The 15,551-nt window shown below is 44.7% G+C and overlaps 1 protein-coding gene across 1 annotated transcript; it reads left to right on the top strand.

Moving 5' to 3' along the window:
• The first annotated feature begins 2,538 nt into the window (after positions 1–2,538).
• On the top strand, positions 2,539–7,961 carry LOC123057075 (protein NRT1/ PTR FAMILY 5.10). The gene is made up of 4 exons (XM_044480233.1): positions 2,539–3,019; positions 3,118–3,335; positions 6,183–6,730; positions 6,818–7,961. Exons 1-4 carry the CDS (start codon positions 2,860–2,862, stop codon positions 7,623–7,625), a joined length of 1,734 nt encoding a protein of 577 aa, XP_044336168.1. The 5' UTR covers positions 2,539–2,859; the 3' UTR covers positions 7,626–7,961.
• The last annotated feature ends 7,590 nt before the right edge of the window (positions 7,962–15,551 follow it).

Below are 15,551 nucleotides of genomic sequence, written 5' to 3'. Positions count from 1 at the left end.
GTTTTTCTAAGTAGCGAGTGAACTTACATTAGCCTGTGAAAAAATCACACACACACACACACACACACACACACACACACACACACACACACACACAATCAGGCCAGTAGCGAGCAGCAAGCGCGATGGAGTGCTATTTTGGGCCGTGACCTATGGCCGTCCGTGCCGGCGCTTTGGCAACAAGTTGGCAGACGATGTGGGGGCAGCACTATGTATCGCTTATATAGTTTTTTTCTCAAAAAAAAATATTGCTTATAACGAGACCTAGTGTCCTCTCGTGCCAGGTCTTACATAAACTGACCAGCGCAGGCGCGCGGAAGGCCATGACCTTGTTGTTTCTTTTTTACTTTTTTAAACTTTCTTTTGTACTTTCAAATATTCTAAATATGTATATTACAAAAAGCTAAATAAAATATTTAGAAAAATGTAATCAAGCATTTAAAAATGTTAAATGTGTATAAATAAAATGTTTCTCATGTATATGAAAAATTATACAAAATATATATAGTATGCACAAACAAAATTGATCACGTATTTGAAAAAATTGATATGGGTATTTGAAAAATACTAATAATTTTTTAAAAAAATATTAAATGTGTATAGAAAAAATGTTGACACACGTATTCATAAAATGTTAAACTTGTATTTGAAAAATGTTACATGTATTAAAAAATATGTTAACCCTGTGTTCGAAAATGTTAATCTACCATACAAAAATGTTGAAATGTGTTTAGAGAAAATGTTAACCATGTATTCAAATAATGTTAATCTTGCAGATGAAAAATGTTAATGAAGCACTTGAAAAATGTTAAAAAATATGTATAAAAATGTTGATCATTTATTAAAAAATGTTAAACTTGTAGTTGAAAAATATTAATCATGTATTAAAACATTCTTCACGTATACAGAAATGCAGAATGAAAACCAATAGAAACAAAGAAAATTGATAAAAATAATGAAATCCAAAAAAGAAACTAAAGAAAAAAGGAGACAAAAAACGAATCCGAAGAAACAAGTGCAAAAAGAATGAAAACATTGAAAACCAATAAATAAACAAAGAAAAACAAAATAAAACCGTTGAAATCGAAGAAAGCAACAAAAAACAGAAGGAAAAAAGAAGGAAAATGAGAAAGAAAAGAAAAACGATGAAAACCACGAAAGAAAGAAAAAATGGAAGAAAAAATCAAAGTATAACGAGGGAAAACCCTAAGAAGAAATGTGAAAACCAAACAAAAAATAGAAAAGACGAAGAAGAAAAGGAAAAAAATTGAACGAACGCATCAACACCACCTAGTAACAACCGAACAAAGACATCGACCTAAAAAAACACCAACGAAGCAACAACGATTGCTGACGATCGAAAAAAAAATTTAAACGGGCCGACGGAATTTAAGACGGGGGGTAGAAAAACTTTCAACAAGACGGAAGCTATACTCATAGTATAAGCGAGATATAGCCTTCGCGACTGAAGTGCCACCTTGCGTGATTTGGGGCCACAGCAATGCTTCAGTAGAGGTTTCCCTGTTGGGCATGATTGTGCTGCCTACTGCAAGGAAGAAGACGGGTGCCTCGGCTACAAGGCGTGGTGGTGGGTCGGCCCAGTTGGACGTGGGTCGTCATGCTGGTGTCACACAATATGTTTATCTTTTCTAATTTTAGTTATAATTTAAAAGCATATATTTAGAAAACAAAAATTTATTTAAGAAATTTAGAACTACGAATTTTAATAAATGTTAGTGCCGTTCTGAAAAGATGTTGATAGCGTAAAAATATATTTGTAACAATAAAAGGTGTTCCCGCATTTCAAAATAATATATGAGATCGTTTAAAAAAATTCTATAATGTAAAAAAAGTTCCATACCATTAGAAAATATACGTTGCATTTTACGGAAATATTCATGCATTTCAAAAAAAGGTTCTTGAAGTTTATTAAAATGCTATACACAATGTAAAAATAGTTTTAGGTTTGTTAATTTTATTCCCATTAACAAATGTACATGAAATTTTCAAAGATGTTTCTACTATGTATAAAAATGTACACGACATTTTCAAAGATGTTTCTACTATGTATAGAAATGTTGCGCACTTTAATTTTTTAGTGCCATTAAAAAAATATACAATGTGTATTTAGAAAATATCACTATGTTTTCGAAAATGTGTTCAAAACATGTATTTAATAAAATATACATCATGCATTTGAAAAATTGCCAGCGTGTATGAGAAAAATGTTTCACGTGCGCTCTAAAAACGTACACCGTGACCGTAGCTGTTCGAACCTACAGCGCGGAGCGAGCAAACCGCGCTAATAGGCCGGTCCGCTAGTTATCACCTGTAGGCGGTTCCTACTAGAAATTCGTATGGGCGACATATAGCACTGACGCTCCCTATCATCTGCAAAAAGATTAGGTTTTGTACAAACTGGACTCAGGATGCGTTTCTTTTCTACTTACCGGGCTTCCATATGTGGTCGAGCTGACCCAGAGACGGTGTCAAGTCCTGCACATGTGCAGTTGGCCGCCGCATGTGGCCGCCCGTTTGTCCCATGTGGCGACGCGATGGCGATGGGATCCGTATTCTATGCGCCCCTCTCTACCTGGAGTCTATATCATACCCACAGTTCATCGGCCATAGCCATTTATCCTCTCCTTACTCCCACTCTAATTGGTAGCCGCCGCCGACGAGGCTACAGCACCGGCCGCTCGAGCGTTGACGCGATCTCCCTCGACTGGCGTGCGAGATCGTCCGTCCACAACGTGCCCCCACGCCGTATTTTCTGACTACCGGGCGTCAACGCCAGCTCTGCTCCGGCTACCCTGATTTTCCTGGCGCCGGAATCAGTCCGTTCCATATAGAGCCACGATGCCTTCCAGCTCCGACTCCGACCCTCTGCTCGCGCGCGCCGACGGCGACGGCATGACGGAAGAAGACGACGGCATCGACGTCGCGGCGGTGGACCACCGCGGCCGGCCGGCCCCCCGCGCCTCCACCGGCCGCTGGCGGTCGGCGCTCTTCATCATAGGCAAGTGCATACACAGTACAGTACACATGCAGCAGCCCAACAATTTCGTTTAGATTTGTGTGCGTGGTGATGATCGGGATCGGAACGGGGGGGTGCAGCGGTGGAGATCGCGGAGCGGTTCTCGTTCTACGGGGTGTCGGCGAACCTGATCAGCTACCTGACGGGGCCGCTGGGCGAGAGCAACGCCAAGGCCGCGGCCGCCATCAACGCCTGGAACGGCGTGGCGCAGCTGCTGCCGCTGCTCGGCGCCGCCCTCGCCGACTCCTGCCTCGGCCGCTACCGCACCATCCTCATCGCCTCCCTGCTCTACATCCTGGTACGCACGTAACGGCCGGCGCAAAACCAGTCATTTCTTTTTTTGCCTCGAGCAATTACCACCATTGCCTCAGAAGTTCACGGTGCCGGACCCAGTGTCAGTCGGACATTTCGGTGGTGGCGTGCTTGAATCGGTCGTGGGCTCGTGGCCATTTATGTTTGCAGCGCCTGAGATATTCTGGTCCAGTTCGCTATAAATTCTAGCTTGAATTTGACCGCAAGTTGGATGTTAAATTTATGGTGAATTATTTGGGTTGTTGAGATTGGGCGAGTGGTCACAAATCTGATGACAGCTGAGTGGTCGAGGGTGCATGCACATGCGGACTACTCGAGGAAAGATAACATTCACCGGTGGCACACGTCCACGTCCACGAGTTGCACAAGCTTCTTCGGAAACACGCCAGATTTTCAGACATAAAAAATCGGACGTTTTTAATGAAAATTTATTTTGGCGTCGTGATGACAATTTTAATTTGTAAGCACGACAATTGTCTAACAGAAAGTGGATTGAGAATATTTCAGGCGCTGCAAACATGAAAAATATTTGATTTTCCATGGTGAAAAATCGGACATGAAATTTGTGGTGGAGTCCAACTTCTTTCATCCAAATGTCCACTGATGCGTGGTGTTTAACGGAGTAGGGTTTATATTCCCTTCTTTTGCATTTTGTGTGCTATATGTAAGATGCTTGAAAAAAAAGTTGAGCAACAGGTGCTTGAAAACAATGGCGGAGGCAGGAATGCATATAATTGGATGTTGGGAAGGGCCGGCTGTAGGTAACAGTAAAAAAATGTCACTGTTTATATGCATATTACCAAGGAAATTAAGATGTTGGGGTGGGCCCGGGCCTTGGCTGGGCCCCCCATGTGCCTCCGCCACTGCTTGAAAATATGATTGGTGAGAGCAGTGCCGAAGCTTCTCAAGGGCCAACGTGGACTTGCCCAACCCATAATATTTTCAAGTGCCGCGGTTAGGCCGAACCGGGAGTGACCAGAAGCCGGGGACGTGTGGCAATGGCTTCACCAGTAGAGAGGAGTCCGAGGTTGATTGGTTCAAATCCAATCCGGAAGACAACAAGGTTGGAAGGATGGTCGGGAGTGACGACAGACAACTTAGGAAGGCTGGGGCGGTGAGGCATACGTGGCAGGGCCGCCGGTCATGGGTGGTGGTGGCAGGCAGCACGACTGGCGTCAAAACAACTCTGCGGCAAGAGAAAAACAAAGAGAGGAGAAGAAACACACTCTGGGGAAGTCAACTAACGCGGAAAAAAAATCAGGCGGTCGGACATATAGTCCGTCTGTTTTTTCTTGAGTGGGGGAGTTGTTTTTTTCTTATCGGGACAGAGGAGAAAGTAGGTGACCTATTGGTGACCTATTGCTTGTTGATGGGATTTTGGTTAGGGTAAACTTCGTCAAACAGTGCGTCTTTGTCTCATTTAGAGTGAGACTCTTGCCTTAGGAAACGTGCTAATTGGGCCTGCCCAATAGTGTTAGTTGCCCGGTCTCATTCTTTTCACTTATGTTTATATTTTGCGACATTCCAAATAAATATATTCCAACAAAAAAGTTTAGTTACCCTTTTGAAAATGTTAAGTATGAATAAGAAAAATGTTAACGCGCTTTAACAATTTGTTAGCGAAATTGTAAAATAATGTTGATAGTATTCAAAAAACTATTTCTGACATATAAAAATGTTCACATGTTTCAAAAATAATCTACATAATTGTAAAAAAATGTTTATATAATGTAAAACATGTTTTTGTAATTCAAAAACAAAGTTTCATATCAATATGTTACATTTAAAAAATGTTCATGAGTTTCAAAAATATGTTTGTGACATATTTAAGATCTCTTGATACGATGTGAAAAATCTGATAGTTTACAATTTTATACCATTTGAAGTTATGTTTTAAAACATCTTTGAAAAAATGTTCAAAACATGTTTTTTAACTATAATTATGTATTAAAAACGTTAAACGTGCAAAAAATATTGTAGACATATATAAAAAATGTATAATGTGTATGTAAAAATAGATATCAAAACATACATTCTGAAAAAAATGTTAATCATGAACTTAAAAAATGTTAAATGTGAGTAATAAATGTTCTCATCAAAAATATACATTGTGTATGAAAAATTGCAGACCTGTGTTGATCTTTTTAAAAGGGCAAACCAGATGAAAGCAGAAGAAAAAACAAAGAAAACTTTAAAAATAAGTAAAAACGAGAAAACAGAGAAAAATAAAAAGACCCAAAGTAATCGATGCAAACAGTGAATACCGATAAGAAAACTACAAAGAAAAAAAACACGCGGCAGGTGCAGTGCTTGACCGGCCCAGGCCTCGCTTGATAAGAGGCATGAATAATAATAAGTAGTACTCCCTTTATTCACAAATATAGGATTGTTTTAACTATTCTTGAATTTGATGTCTCTCCATCTCATAGTGTAAAATGTTTTTTGCCACTAGCTAGTGTAGTGGCAAAAACCGTCTTATATTATGGGACGGTGGGAGTATATAGAGACGGTTTTGTGTTTTTGTTCACTTGTTTCGGTTTGTTGTCTATAAACATCTTATACTCCCTCTCTTACTAAATATAGACCTTTCAGAGATTTCAATAGAGACTACATACAAATGTATATAAATGCATTTTAAAGTATAGATTCACTTATTTTGCTCCGTAGTCTATATTGGAATTTATAAAAAGATGTATACTTATGAACGGAAGGAGTACTGTATAATTTTGGGAGGACGCAATTTCACTCTGCTCTTCTTTTTCCGATGTTTGATTCACGAGACAGGATCGTATGCATCACATTTCTAAATTTCTCACTCTGAAACTGCGTGCAGGGTTTAGGAATGCTGGCTCTCTCGACATTGCTCTCCCCCGGCAATCACAAATGCAGTAACACCGACGGCGGCACGCCCTGCCCGCCGCCGTCCGGTCTGCAGATGGCCGCGTTCTACACCTCCCTCTACCTGGTGGCCCTGGCGCAGGGCGGGCACAAGCCGTGCGTCCAGGCCTTCGGCGCCGACCAGTTCGACGCGAGCCACCCGCGGGAGGCCGTCTCCCGGAGCTCCTTCTTCAACTGGTGGTACTTCGGCATATGCGCCGGCACCGCCGTCACGCTCGTGTTCCTCAGCTACATCCAGGACAACATCGGCTGGGGCCTCGGCTTCGGCATCCCCTGCGTCGTGATGCTCTGCGCACTCGCCGTCTTCTTGCTCGGCGCCCGCACGTACCGCTACTACGCCTCCGACGGCAAGCAGCGGAGCCTGTTCGCTCGTGCCGGCGAGGCTTTTGGGGCGTGGCGGAGCAGACGGCGGAAGTCGAGTCCCCTTGCAGTCTCCGATTCGCATGAAGGCCGTCGACCCGCAACACAGGCGCCGGAATACAGGTAATTCGAAGTGTTTGACAGCGTGTTCGGTCGATGGAATGCAAGAACCCGACGTGGACATTGATATGCTTTCACCAAAATTTGCAGTGCTCAGGTCGACGAGGAGGAGCAGGGAGTGGTGATCAGAAACGCGGACCTCGTCGAGGAAGTCAAGGGCGTCCTCCGGCTGTTCCCGATCTGGGCGACGTGCCTGATCTACGCCGTGGCGTTCTCCCAGTCGTCCACGTTCTTCACGAAGCAGGCGGCGACCCTGGACCGGCACGTGGGCAAGCGGGTCCAGGTGCCACCGGCGGCGCTGCAGAGCTTCATCAGCATCACCATCGTGGTCTTCATGCCCATCTACGACCGCGCCATCGTGCCGCTGGCGCGCCGCTGCACGGGCGTCTCCTCGGGGATCACCATGCTGCAGCGCATCGGCGTCGGGATGGTGCTCTCGCTCGTGTCCATGGTGGTGGCGGCGCTGGTGGAGACGCGCCGGCTCCGGATCGCGGCGGACGCCGGCCTGGCGGACCTGCCCAGGGTGCCGGTCCCGATGAGCCTGTGGTGGATGGTGCCGCAGTACGTGCTGTTCGGCGCGGCGGACGTGTTCACCATGGTCGGCCTGCAGGAGTTCTTCTACGACCAGGTGCCCGACAAGCTGCGCAGCATCGGGCTGGCGCTCTACCTCAGCATCTTCGGCATCGGCAGCTTCATCAGCAGCGGCCTCGTGTCGGGCATCGACAAGTGGACGTCGGAGAGGGGGCCGAGCTGGTTCTCCAACAATCTCAACCGCGGCCACCTCGACTACTTCTACTGGCTCATCGCCGCGCTCAGCGCGCTCGAGCTTGTGGTGTACGTCTTCTTCGCCGTTACCTTCAAGTACAAGAAGAAGGCAGCGGCAGCTGCCGTTGGTTAGAATTAGCAGTATATACTCGAGCTAGGCATAGGTTAAACGGAACTGCTAAATCTCAGTCGACGAGCTAGCCATTGGATGCTTTGGTCGTTTCAAGATTCGTGTTGGGTGCTTTATCCTATGTTTTGGCCTATATAAAGCGCCGACCGGCCCGTTTTTCTTTTTTTTAGTCAGAGCGTCATCGCGCTTGCCTTTTGTGGGCTGGACAGGTGCTAGGGTGGGCCTTTTTGTTTGTTTGTTCTTTTTTTTTACTGTCTTGTTTTTCTGGCCGCAGTAAAGAAATGGAATGGGAAGCGGCGGCCGAGAGCACCCCGTGGCCAGTAATCAGTCCATTTCTTCCTCTATCTCTCTGTTCTTTCTCTGTCAAAAAAGCCAAAGATCTCTGCGGTGGAACGAAAGAAATCGCCTTTGCTCCTGAACGGCCAGCGAGAGCCTGGGCGATGCTGCTAGTGGAGTAAGTGTTACCCTCTTTCCTCCAATTTTTTTGTTTCTTTGTTGGCGCTCTGCTTCAGATCTGAGGGGATTGGGTTCCATTTTTTGTTTGGATCAAGTCTAGATTACTAGCTTGAAGCATGGAATCCCTCCCAGATTTAGTCCTTTTTTCGTGTCCTTTTTCTTCAAGCAGTGGTATGTAGTGCGTCCATTTTTTGTTTGATTTTTTTTTTCAGATTGCCGAAACCCTTGTGCAATCAGTAGCATGTTGAAATCATTATGTGGAAACAAGAGGATTAATACTGAACCTATCACTAGGAGTGACATGTTTTTTTTTTCAGATTTTGCTGACACCCTATTAATCAGTAGCATGTTGGTGAAGCAAGGGGTCGGGCATATGAGGACCTCTACCAACGGTTAGGCACGAAGGAAGGTGAAAGGGACATCTATAAGATGGCTAAGATCCGGGAGAGGAAGACGAGGGATATTGGCCAAGTCAAATGCATCAAGGACGGAGCAGGCCAACTCTTGGTGAAGGACGAAAAGATTAAGCATAGATGGCGGGAGTACTTCGACAAGCTGTTCAATGGGGAGAATGAGAGTTCTACCATTGAACTGAATGACTCATTTGATGAGACCAGCATGCGTTTTGTGCGGCGCATCCAGGAGTCTGAGGTGAAGGAGGCTTTAAAAAGGATGAAAGGAGGCAAGGCGATGGGCCCTGATTGTATCCCCATTGAGGTGTGAAAAGGTCTCGGGGACATAGCGATAGTATGGCTAACCAAGCTTTTCAACCTCATTTTTCGGGCAAACAAGATGCCAGAAGAATGGAAACGGAGTATATTAGTACCAATCTTCAAGAACAAGGGGGATGTTCAGAGTTGTACTAATTACCGTGGAATTAAGCTGATGAGCCATACAATGAAGCTATGGGAGAGAGTCATTGAGCACCGCTTAAGAAGAATGACAAGCGTGACCAAAAATCAGTTTGGTTTCATGCCTGGGAGGTCGACCATGGAAGCCATTTTCTTGGTACGACAACTTATGGAGAGATATAGGGAGCATAAGAAGGACTTGCATATGGTGTTCATTGACTTGGAGAAGGCCTATGATAAGATACCGCGGAATGTCATGTGGTGGGCCTTGGAGAAACACAAAGTCCCAGCAAAGTACATTACCCTCATCAAGGACATGTACAATAATGTTGTGACAAGTGTTCGAACAAGTGATGTCGACACCAATGACTTCCCTATTAAGATAGGACTGCATCAGGGGTCAGCTTTGAGCCCTTATCTTTTTGCATTGGTGATGGATGAGGTCACAAGGGGTATACAAGGAGATATCCCATGGTGTATGCTCTTTGCGGATGATGTGGTGCTAGTTGACGATAGTCGGACGGGGGTAAATAGGAAGTTAGAGTTATGGAGACAAACCTTGGAATCGAAAGGGTTTAGGCTTAGTAGAACTAAAACCGAGTACATGATGTGTGGTTTCAGTACTACTAGCTGTGAGGAGGAGAAGGTTAGCCTTGATGGCCAGGTGGTACCTCGGAAGGACACCTTTCGGTATTTGGGGTCAATGTTGCAGGAGGATGGGGGTATTGATGAAGATGTGAACCATCGAATCAAAGCCGGATGGATGAAGTGGCGCCAAGCTTCTGGCATTCTCTGTGACAAGAGAGTGCCACAAAAGCTAAAAGGCAAGTTCTACAGGACGGCGGTTCGACCCGCAATGTTGTATGGCGCGGAGTGTTGGCCGACTAAAAGGCGACATGTTCAACAGTTAGGTGTGGCGGAGATGCGTATGTTGAGATGGATGTGTGGCCACACGAGGAAGGATCGAGTCCGGAATGATGATATACGAGATAGAGTTGGGGTAGCACCAATTGAGGAGAAGCTTGTCCAACATCGTTTGAGATGGTTTGGGCATATTCAGCGCAGGCCTCCAGACTATTAATCAGTAGCTTGTTTTGAAGCCATTCTCTGGAAACAAGAGATTATTACTGAACCTATCACTAGGAGTGGGCTTGTATTTTTTTGTTTTTTCAGATTTTTGCTGAAACCCTATTAATCAGTAGCATGTTCAAATCTTTCTAAGGAGTCAAAGAGAATGATTACTGAACGTATTTTCTAGGAGTATCATTTTTTTTGTTTTTCAGATTTTGCTGAACCCTAGAATCAGTACCATGCTCTAATTTTTTCTATGGAATCAAGATAATGATTACTGAACCCATCACTAGCAGTGGCATGTTGATTTTTAAATTTTCATATTTTTACTCAAACCCATTTTTCTGGTGTGGTACTGGTTTTTTACAGTTTTGTGCAGGTGCAAAAGCTCAACAGCACTAGAGCTGACCTGATTGATCTATACATGTGTAGGACCATAATTAGTACTACGAGTACTACTAATCTTTTTTTGCTTTGTAGGTACTTAGAGATTAATTAGGATCTTTGGCCGAGAAGACCTGGAATAGTATTGAGCAAAAGTACTGCCAGTACTGCTATTTTTATGCTATGACTTTTTGAGAGTCATTAAATCAGGGGGACTTCGTTTGCAGGAGAACAAATATTAATTAAGCCCGTTCTTCCACGCTTCTATACAGGAGGAGCATGTGTTTTTAGGGTGCTTAAGTTGACCTTTTGTTAGGATATAACCTCTACTAGTCATTCTTTTTTTTGACAACTTGATCCCGCTGTTGTTTCTGCTGAGTGCTAATACAGCAGGGATATTTGCTGGCACATGCCCCTAGTAGTTTGTCACCACTGCTACTAGGGGCATGTGCGAGCAAATAATGGCGCATTAGATTAATTAGGGGCAGGAGTAGTTCTTTTTTGTTGTGTAAATAATGGCACTTAGCATCTGGTAAGCAGGGTTTGGGTTCACACAGTCATAAACCTACAGGAATAAATGCTGAAATCTAGATGTTTTGCAATTATTCATTTTCTAGTTATGCTTTTCTGAATCCAGTTTTTTATTTTTTTTTCGTATTTGTGTTGTTAGTGAATTACCCATTTAATTATTTTCCTTTTTGCTTCTTTTTTATGCGCACAGGAGATGGCTTGTGGAGTTTGTTTAAACCATTGCAACTATGAGAGTGAGGGAAGCGGTTTCAGCATGTATGTATAGGAGCACTTCAAAAACGCAGGGGTAACTCACTAGCTTCTTTTTTTTAATATATTTTCTCATTTTTTATCCTTTGTTTCTTTTTATATTAGTCTTTGTCATGACACCACTACTAACTTTTGTTCTTTGCTTTTTTGTGTTCAACCAAAATAGGTTGTGCCATGCAATGAAAGGGTCCGTCTCAACAACATGATGGGAGCGAGGGTGACGTTTGTGGCAAACCAAATACATAATTCAAATCTGAACTGAAAATATGAACTTTAAGCTTTTTGTAGGGTTTTTAGTTTTTGTAACTCTGAACTGCATTTTTTCAAGTATGGATGTACATGTTTTCCAGTTTTCAGCTTTTCTTTTTTGTTTTCGGTATACTTCAAGTAAAAATCTGAAATTGTTTTACTTGTTTTTGTTAGATTTTTTACTATGTTTTTTTGTTATAATACACATTTTACATTCTTTTTCCCTGGAGAGGTTTTTTTAGGAATGACAGTTTGATAGAACACTCATAATTGTCTTACAGTTCAACCCTCGACTCTTAATTTGGGGCTTTTTGTAGTTTTGTAGTTGCACCCTGGGACCCTGCTCCCAGTTGCATGTCAACTATTGGCACTCAACTAGGCTTTTTTCATAGTTTGTGGGGGGGGGGGGCAGTTGGAAGTCAACCCTTGACTCACAGTTGAGACTTTTTCGTAGGCTTTTGTAGTTGCACCCCAAGCCCCCGACCTAGTTGCATGTCAAGTATCGACATGCTCCTAGGAAGACTTTTCATAGGTTTTGTAACTGCCCTAGTTGCAAGTCAACCCTTGACTCACAACTAGGATTTTTTTCATAGGTTTTTGTAGTTGCCCCTAATTTGCAAGTCACCCCTCGACTCACAACTAGGGGCTTTTTCATACATTTCTGTAGTAGCCTGAGTTGCAAGTCAACCTTTTGACTCACATCCTGGGAGCTTTTTCCTAGGATTTTGTAGGTGCCCAAGTTGCTAGTCAACGCTTGACTGCCAACTAGTTGGAAGTCAACCCTTGACTCATAGTTGAGACTTTTTCATAGGCTTTTGTAGTTGCACCCCAAGCCCCCGACCTAGTTGCATGTCAAGTATCGACATGCTCCTAGGGAGACTTTTCATAGGTTTTGTAAATGCCCTAGTTGCAAGTCAACCCTTGACTCACAACTAGGATTTTTTTCATAGGTTTTTGTAGTTGCCCCTAATTTGCAAGTCACCCCTCGACTCACAACTAGGGGCTTTTTCATACATTTCTGTAGTAGCCTGAGTTGCAAGTCAACCTTTTGACTCACATCCTGGGAGCTTTTTCCTAGGATTTTGTAGGTGCCCAAGTTGCTAGTCAACGCTTGACTGCCAACTAGTTGGAAGTCAACCCTTGACTCATAGTTGAGACTCTTTCGTAGGCTTTTGTAGTTGCACCCCAAGCCCCCGGCCTAGTTGCATGTCAAGTATCGACATGCTCCTAGGGAGACTTTTCATAGGTTTTGTAACTGCCCTAGTTGCAAGTCAACCCTTGACTCACAACTAGGATTTTTTTCATAGGTTTTTGTAGTTGCCCCTAATTTGCAAGTCACCCCTCGACTCACAACTAGGGGCTTTTTCATACATTTCTGTAGTAGCCTGAGTTGCAAGTCAACCTTTTGACTCACATCCTGGGAGCTTTTTCCTAGGATTTTGTAGGTGCCCAAGTTGCTAGTCAACGCTTGACTCACAACCCGGGAGCTTTTCCCCGGGATTTTGTAGTTGCACTTGCACCCTTGGGGGCCCGACCCAATGCCAACTCAACCCTCGACCCACAGCTAGGGGCTTTTGTAGGTTTTTGTTGTATTTTCCCAGGCCTTTCTTGTCATAGGGTGAGGAGTAGGGTAGTTGTAAGTCTGAGGAGGAGGGCATTTGCATGTCCAGTAGTAGGCATGCACTTGCAATGGTCACAACCCAACTGCAATTGCATGCCTTCCAACAAGGGATGCAACTAGTTTTTTTGGGGAATTGCATGACCGATACTGGGCATGCAACTACAACTATGACCATCGACTACAACCGCATGTCCGTTAGTTGGCTTGCAACTACAAGTCTCATGCCCAACTGTAATTGCATATCTTCCTACCGACCAGAATAGGCCATGTGTTTTTGTCGTAGGGTGGTGGAGGAGAGAGGGGGTGAGGTAGTTGCAAATGGGGGGTAGTTGCATGTCCGATACTAGGCATGCAACTGTCACCCATGACTGCAACCGCATGTCCGATAGTAGCTTGCAACTACAGGTGTCGCGCCCAACTATTACTGCATGTCTCCCTACCGACTGCAACCGGCTTTGTGTTTCTGTTGGAGGGGGAAAGAGAGATTGGAGGTGAGTTAGTTGCAAGTCGGGGGAGGGGGTAATTGCAAGTGTAGTGCTAGGCATGCAACTGCAACTGTCACCCGCAACTGCAATTGCACCACTGCTAATGTTGTTGCAACTAGTCTTTTTGTTTTGTTGGAAAGTAGGAGTTGCATGTGTCATACTAGGCATGCAACTGTAGTCGTCACCCCTGACTGCGAACTGCACGCCTTTCAAAGTGGTCGCAACTAGTCCTTTTGTTTTGTTGGAAGGTGGGAGTTGCATGTCTGATACTAGGCATGCAACTGTAACTGTCACCCCCACCTCGCAACTGCATGCCTTCCAACATGTTTGCAACTGCATGTCCGACAGTATGCTTTCAACTGCAAGTGTTGCCCCCAACTGCATTTGCATGTCTCCCTACCAACACGAACCGGCCTTGCATTTTTGTTGGAGGGCGGCGGGGGTGAGGTAGTTGCAAGTCCAGTACTAGGCATGCAACTGCCACTGTCACCCCCGATTGCATCTAAAATCTCCCAACATGGTCGCCACTAGTCTATTTGTTTGTGGGAAGGTGGGAGTTGCAAGTTTGATACTAGGCATGCAATTGCAACTGTCACCACCGGACTGCAACTGCATGCCTTCCAACATGGTTGCAACTGGTTATTTTGTTTTGTTGGAAGGTGGGAGTTGCATGTCCAATATTAGGCATGCAACTACATGCTTTCCAACATGGTTGCAACTGCATGTTCGGCAGTAGGCTTGCAACTGTAGGTGTCGACCCCAAGTGCATTTGCATGTGTCCCTACCAACCACAACTAGTCTTGTGTTTTTGTAGGAGGGCGGCGGGGGTGAGGTAGTTGCAAGTCGGGGGGGGGGGTTACAAGTCGAGTACTAAGCATGCAACTACAACATTACCTCCGACTGCAACTCTCCCAACATGGTCGCAACTAGTCTTTTTGTATTATGGGGTGGTGGGAGTCGCATGTATGATCCTAGGCATCCAATTGCAATTGCCACCATGGACTACTACTGCATGCCTTGCAACTGGTCCTTTTTGTTTGTGGGGAGGTGGGAGTTCCATGTAGGCATGCAATAGAAATTGTCAGCCCGACTGCAAATGCATGCCTTCCAACATGGTTGCAATTGCATGTCCAACAGTAGGCTTGCAACTGCAAGTGTCGGCACAACTACATTTGCATGTCTCCCTACCGACCACAACTGGCCTTGTTTTTTTGTCGGAGGGCGGCAGTCGGTGAGGTAGTTGCAAGTCGGGGGGCGGGGGGCGGGGGGGGGGGGGGGGTAGTTGCATGTCCAGTAATAGGCATGCAACTGCGATTATTACCCACGGTCGCAACTCTCCAACGTGATCGCAACTGGTCTTTTTGTTTTGTGGGAAAGTGGGAGTTGCATGTTCGACTCTAGGCATCCAACTGCAATTGTCAACCCCGGACTGCAACTGCATGCCTTCCAATGTAGTCGCAACGCCTTTTTGTTTTGATGGAATGTGTAAGTTGCATCTCTGACACTAGGCATGCAACTGCAAGTGTCGCTTCTGACTACAACTACATGTCTTCCAACATGGTTGCAACTGGGTTTTGTTGGAGGGGACGATGGTGAGAGGGGGGATAGTTGCATGTCCGACACTAGTTATGCAACTGCAAGCATCACCCTCGATTGCAATTGCATGTCTTCCAACATGGTTGCGACTAGGTATTGTTTTGTCAGAGGGGTGGCAGGGAGATGGGGGCAGTTACATGTTTAACGCTAGCCATGTAACTGCAAGCGACGCCCCCAACCACATATGCATGTTTTCTAACCTGGTTGCAACTCGCCTTTGTTTTGTCAGGAGGAGGGGGCGACGAGGAGAAGGGAGACAGTTGCATGTCCGACATTAGTCATGCAAAAAAGGTGAGACCATTGTTGTACTAACCTAAGCAGCTAGAGGTGAGACTAGCTTTTGATTTCGAATTTTAAATCCATCCAAAACCTGACGCATGTAAGCATGATGTTTATTCAGAGTAAGCTCACGCATTGTTTTTTTTGGATCTGCACC

This window comes from Triticum aestivum, chromosome 1A (genome assembly GCF_018294505.1).
Source record: "Triticum aestivum cultivar Chinese Spring chromosome 1A, IWGSC CS RefSeq v2.1, whole genome shotgun sequence".
Taxonomy (NCBI): Eukaryota; Viridiplantae; Streptophyta; class Magnoliopsida; order Poales; family Poaceae; genus Triticum; species Triticum aestivum.
The sequence above is the reverse complement of the archived record's forward strand: the minus strand, read 5'-3'. Positions and strand labels throughout refer to the sequence as shown.

Coding starts and splice junctions, on each gene's coding strand:
- LOC123057075 (XM_044480233.1), top strand. CDS start 2,860: ATGCCTTCCAGCTCCGACTCCGACCCTCTGCTCGCGCGCGCCGACGGC. Junction 3,336..6,182: donor CCTCCCTGCTCTACATCCTG/GTACGCACGTAA, acceptor AACTGCGTGCAG/GGTTTAGGAATGCTGGCTCT. Junction 6,731..6,817: donor ACACAGGCGCCGGAATACAG/GTAATTCGAAGT, acceptor CAAAATTTGCAG/TGCTCAGGTCGACGAGGAGG.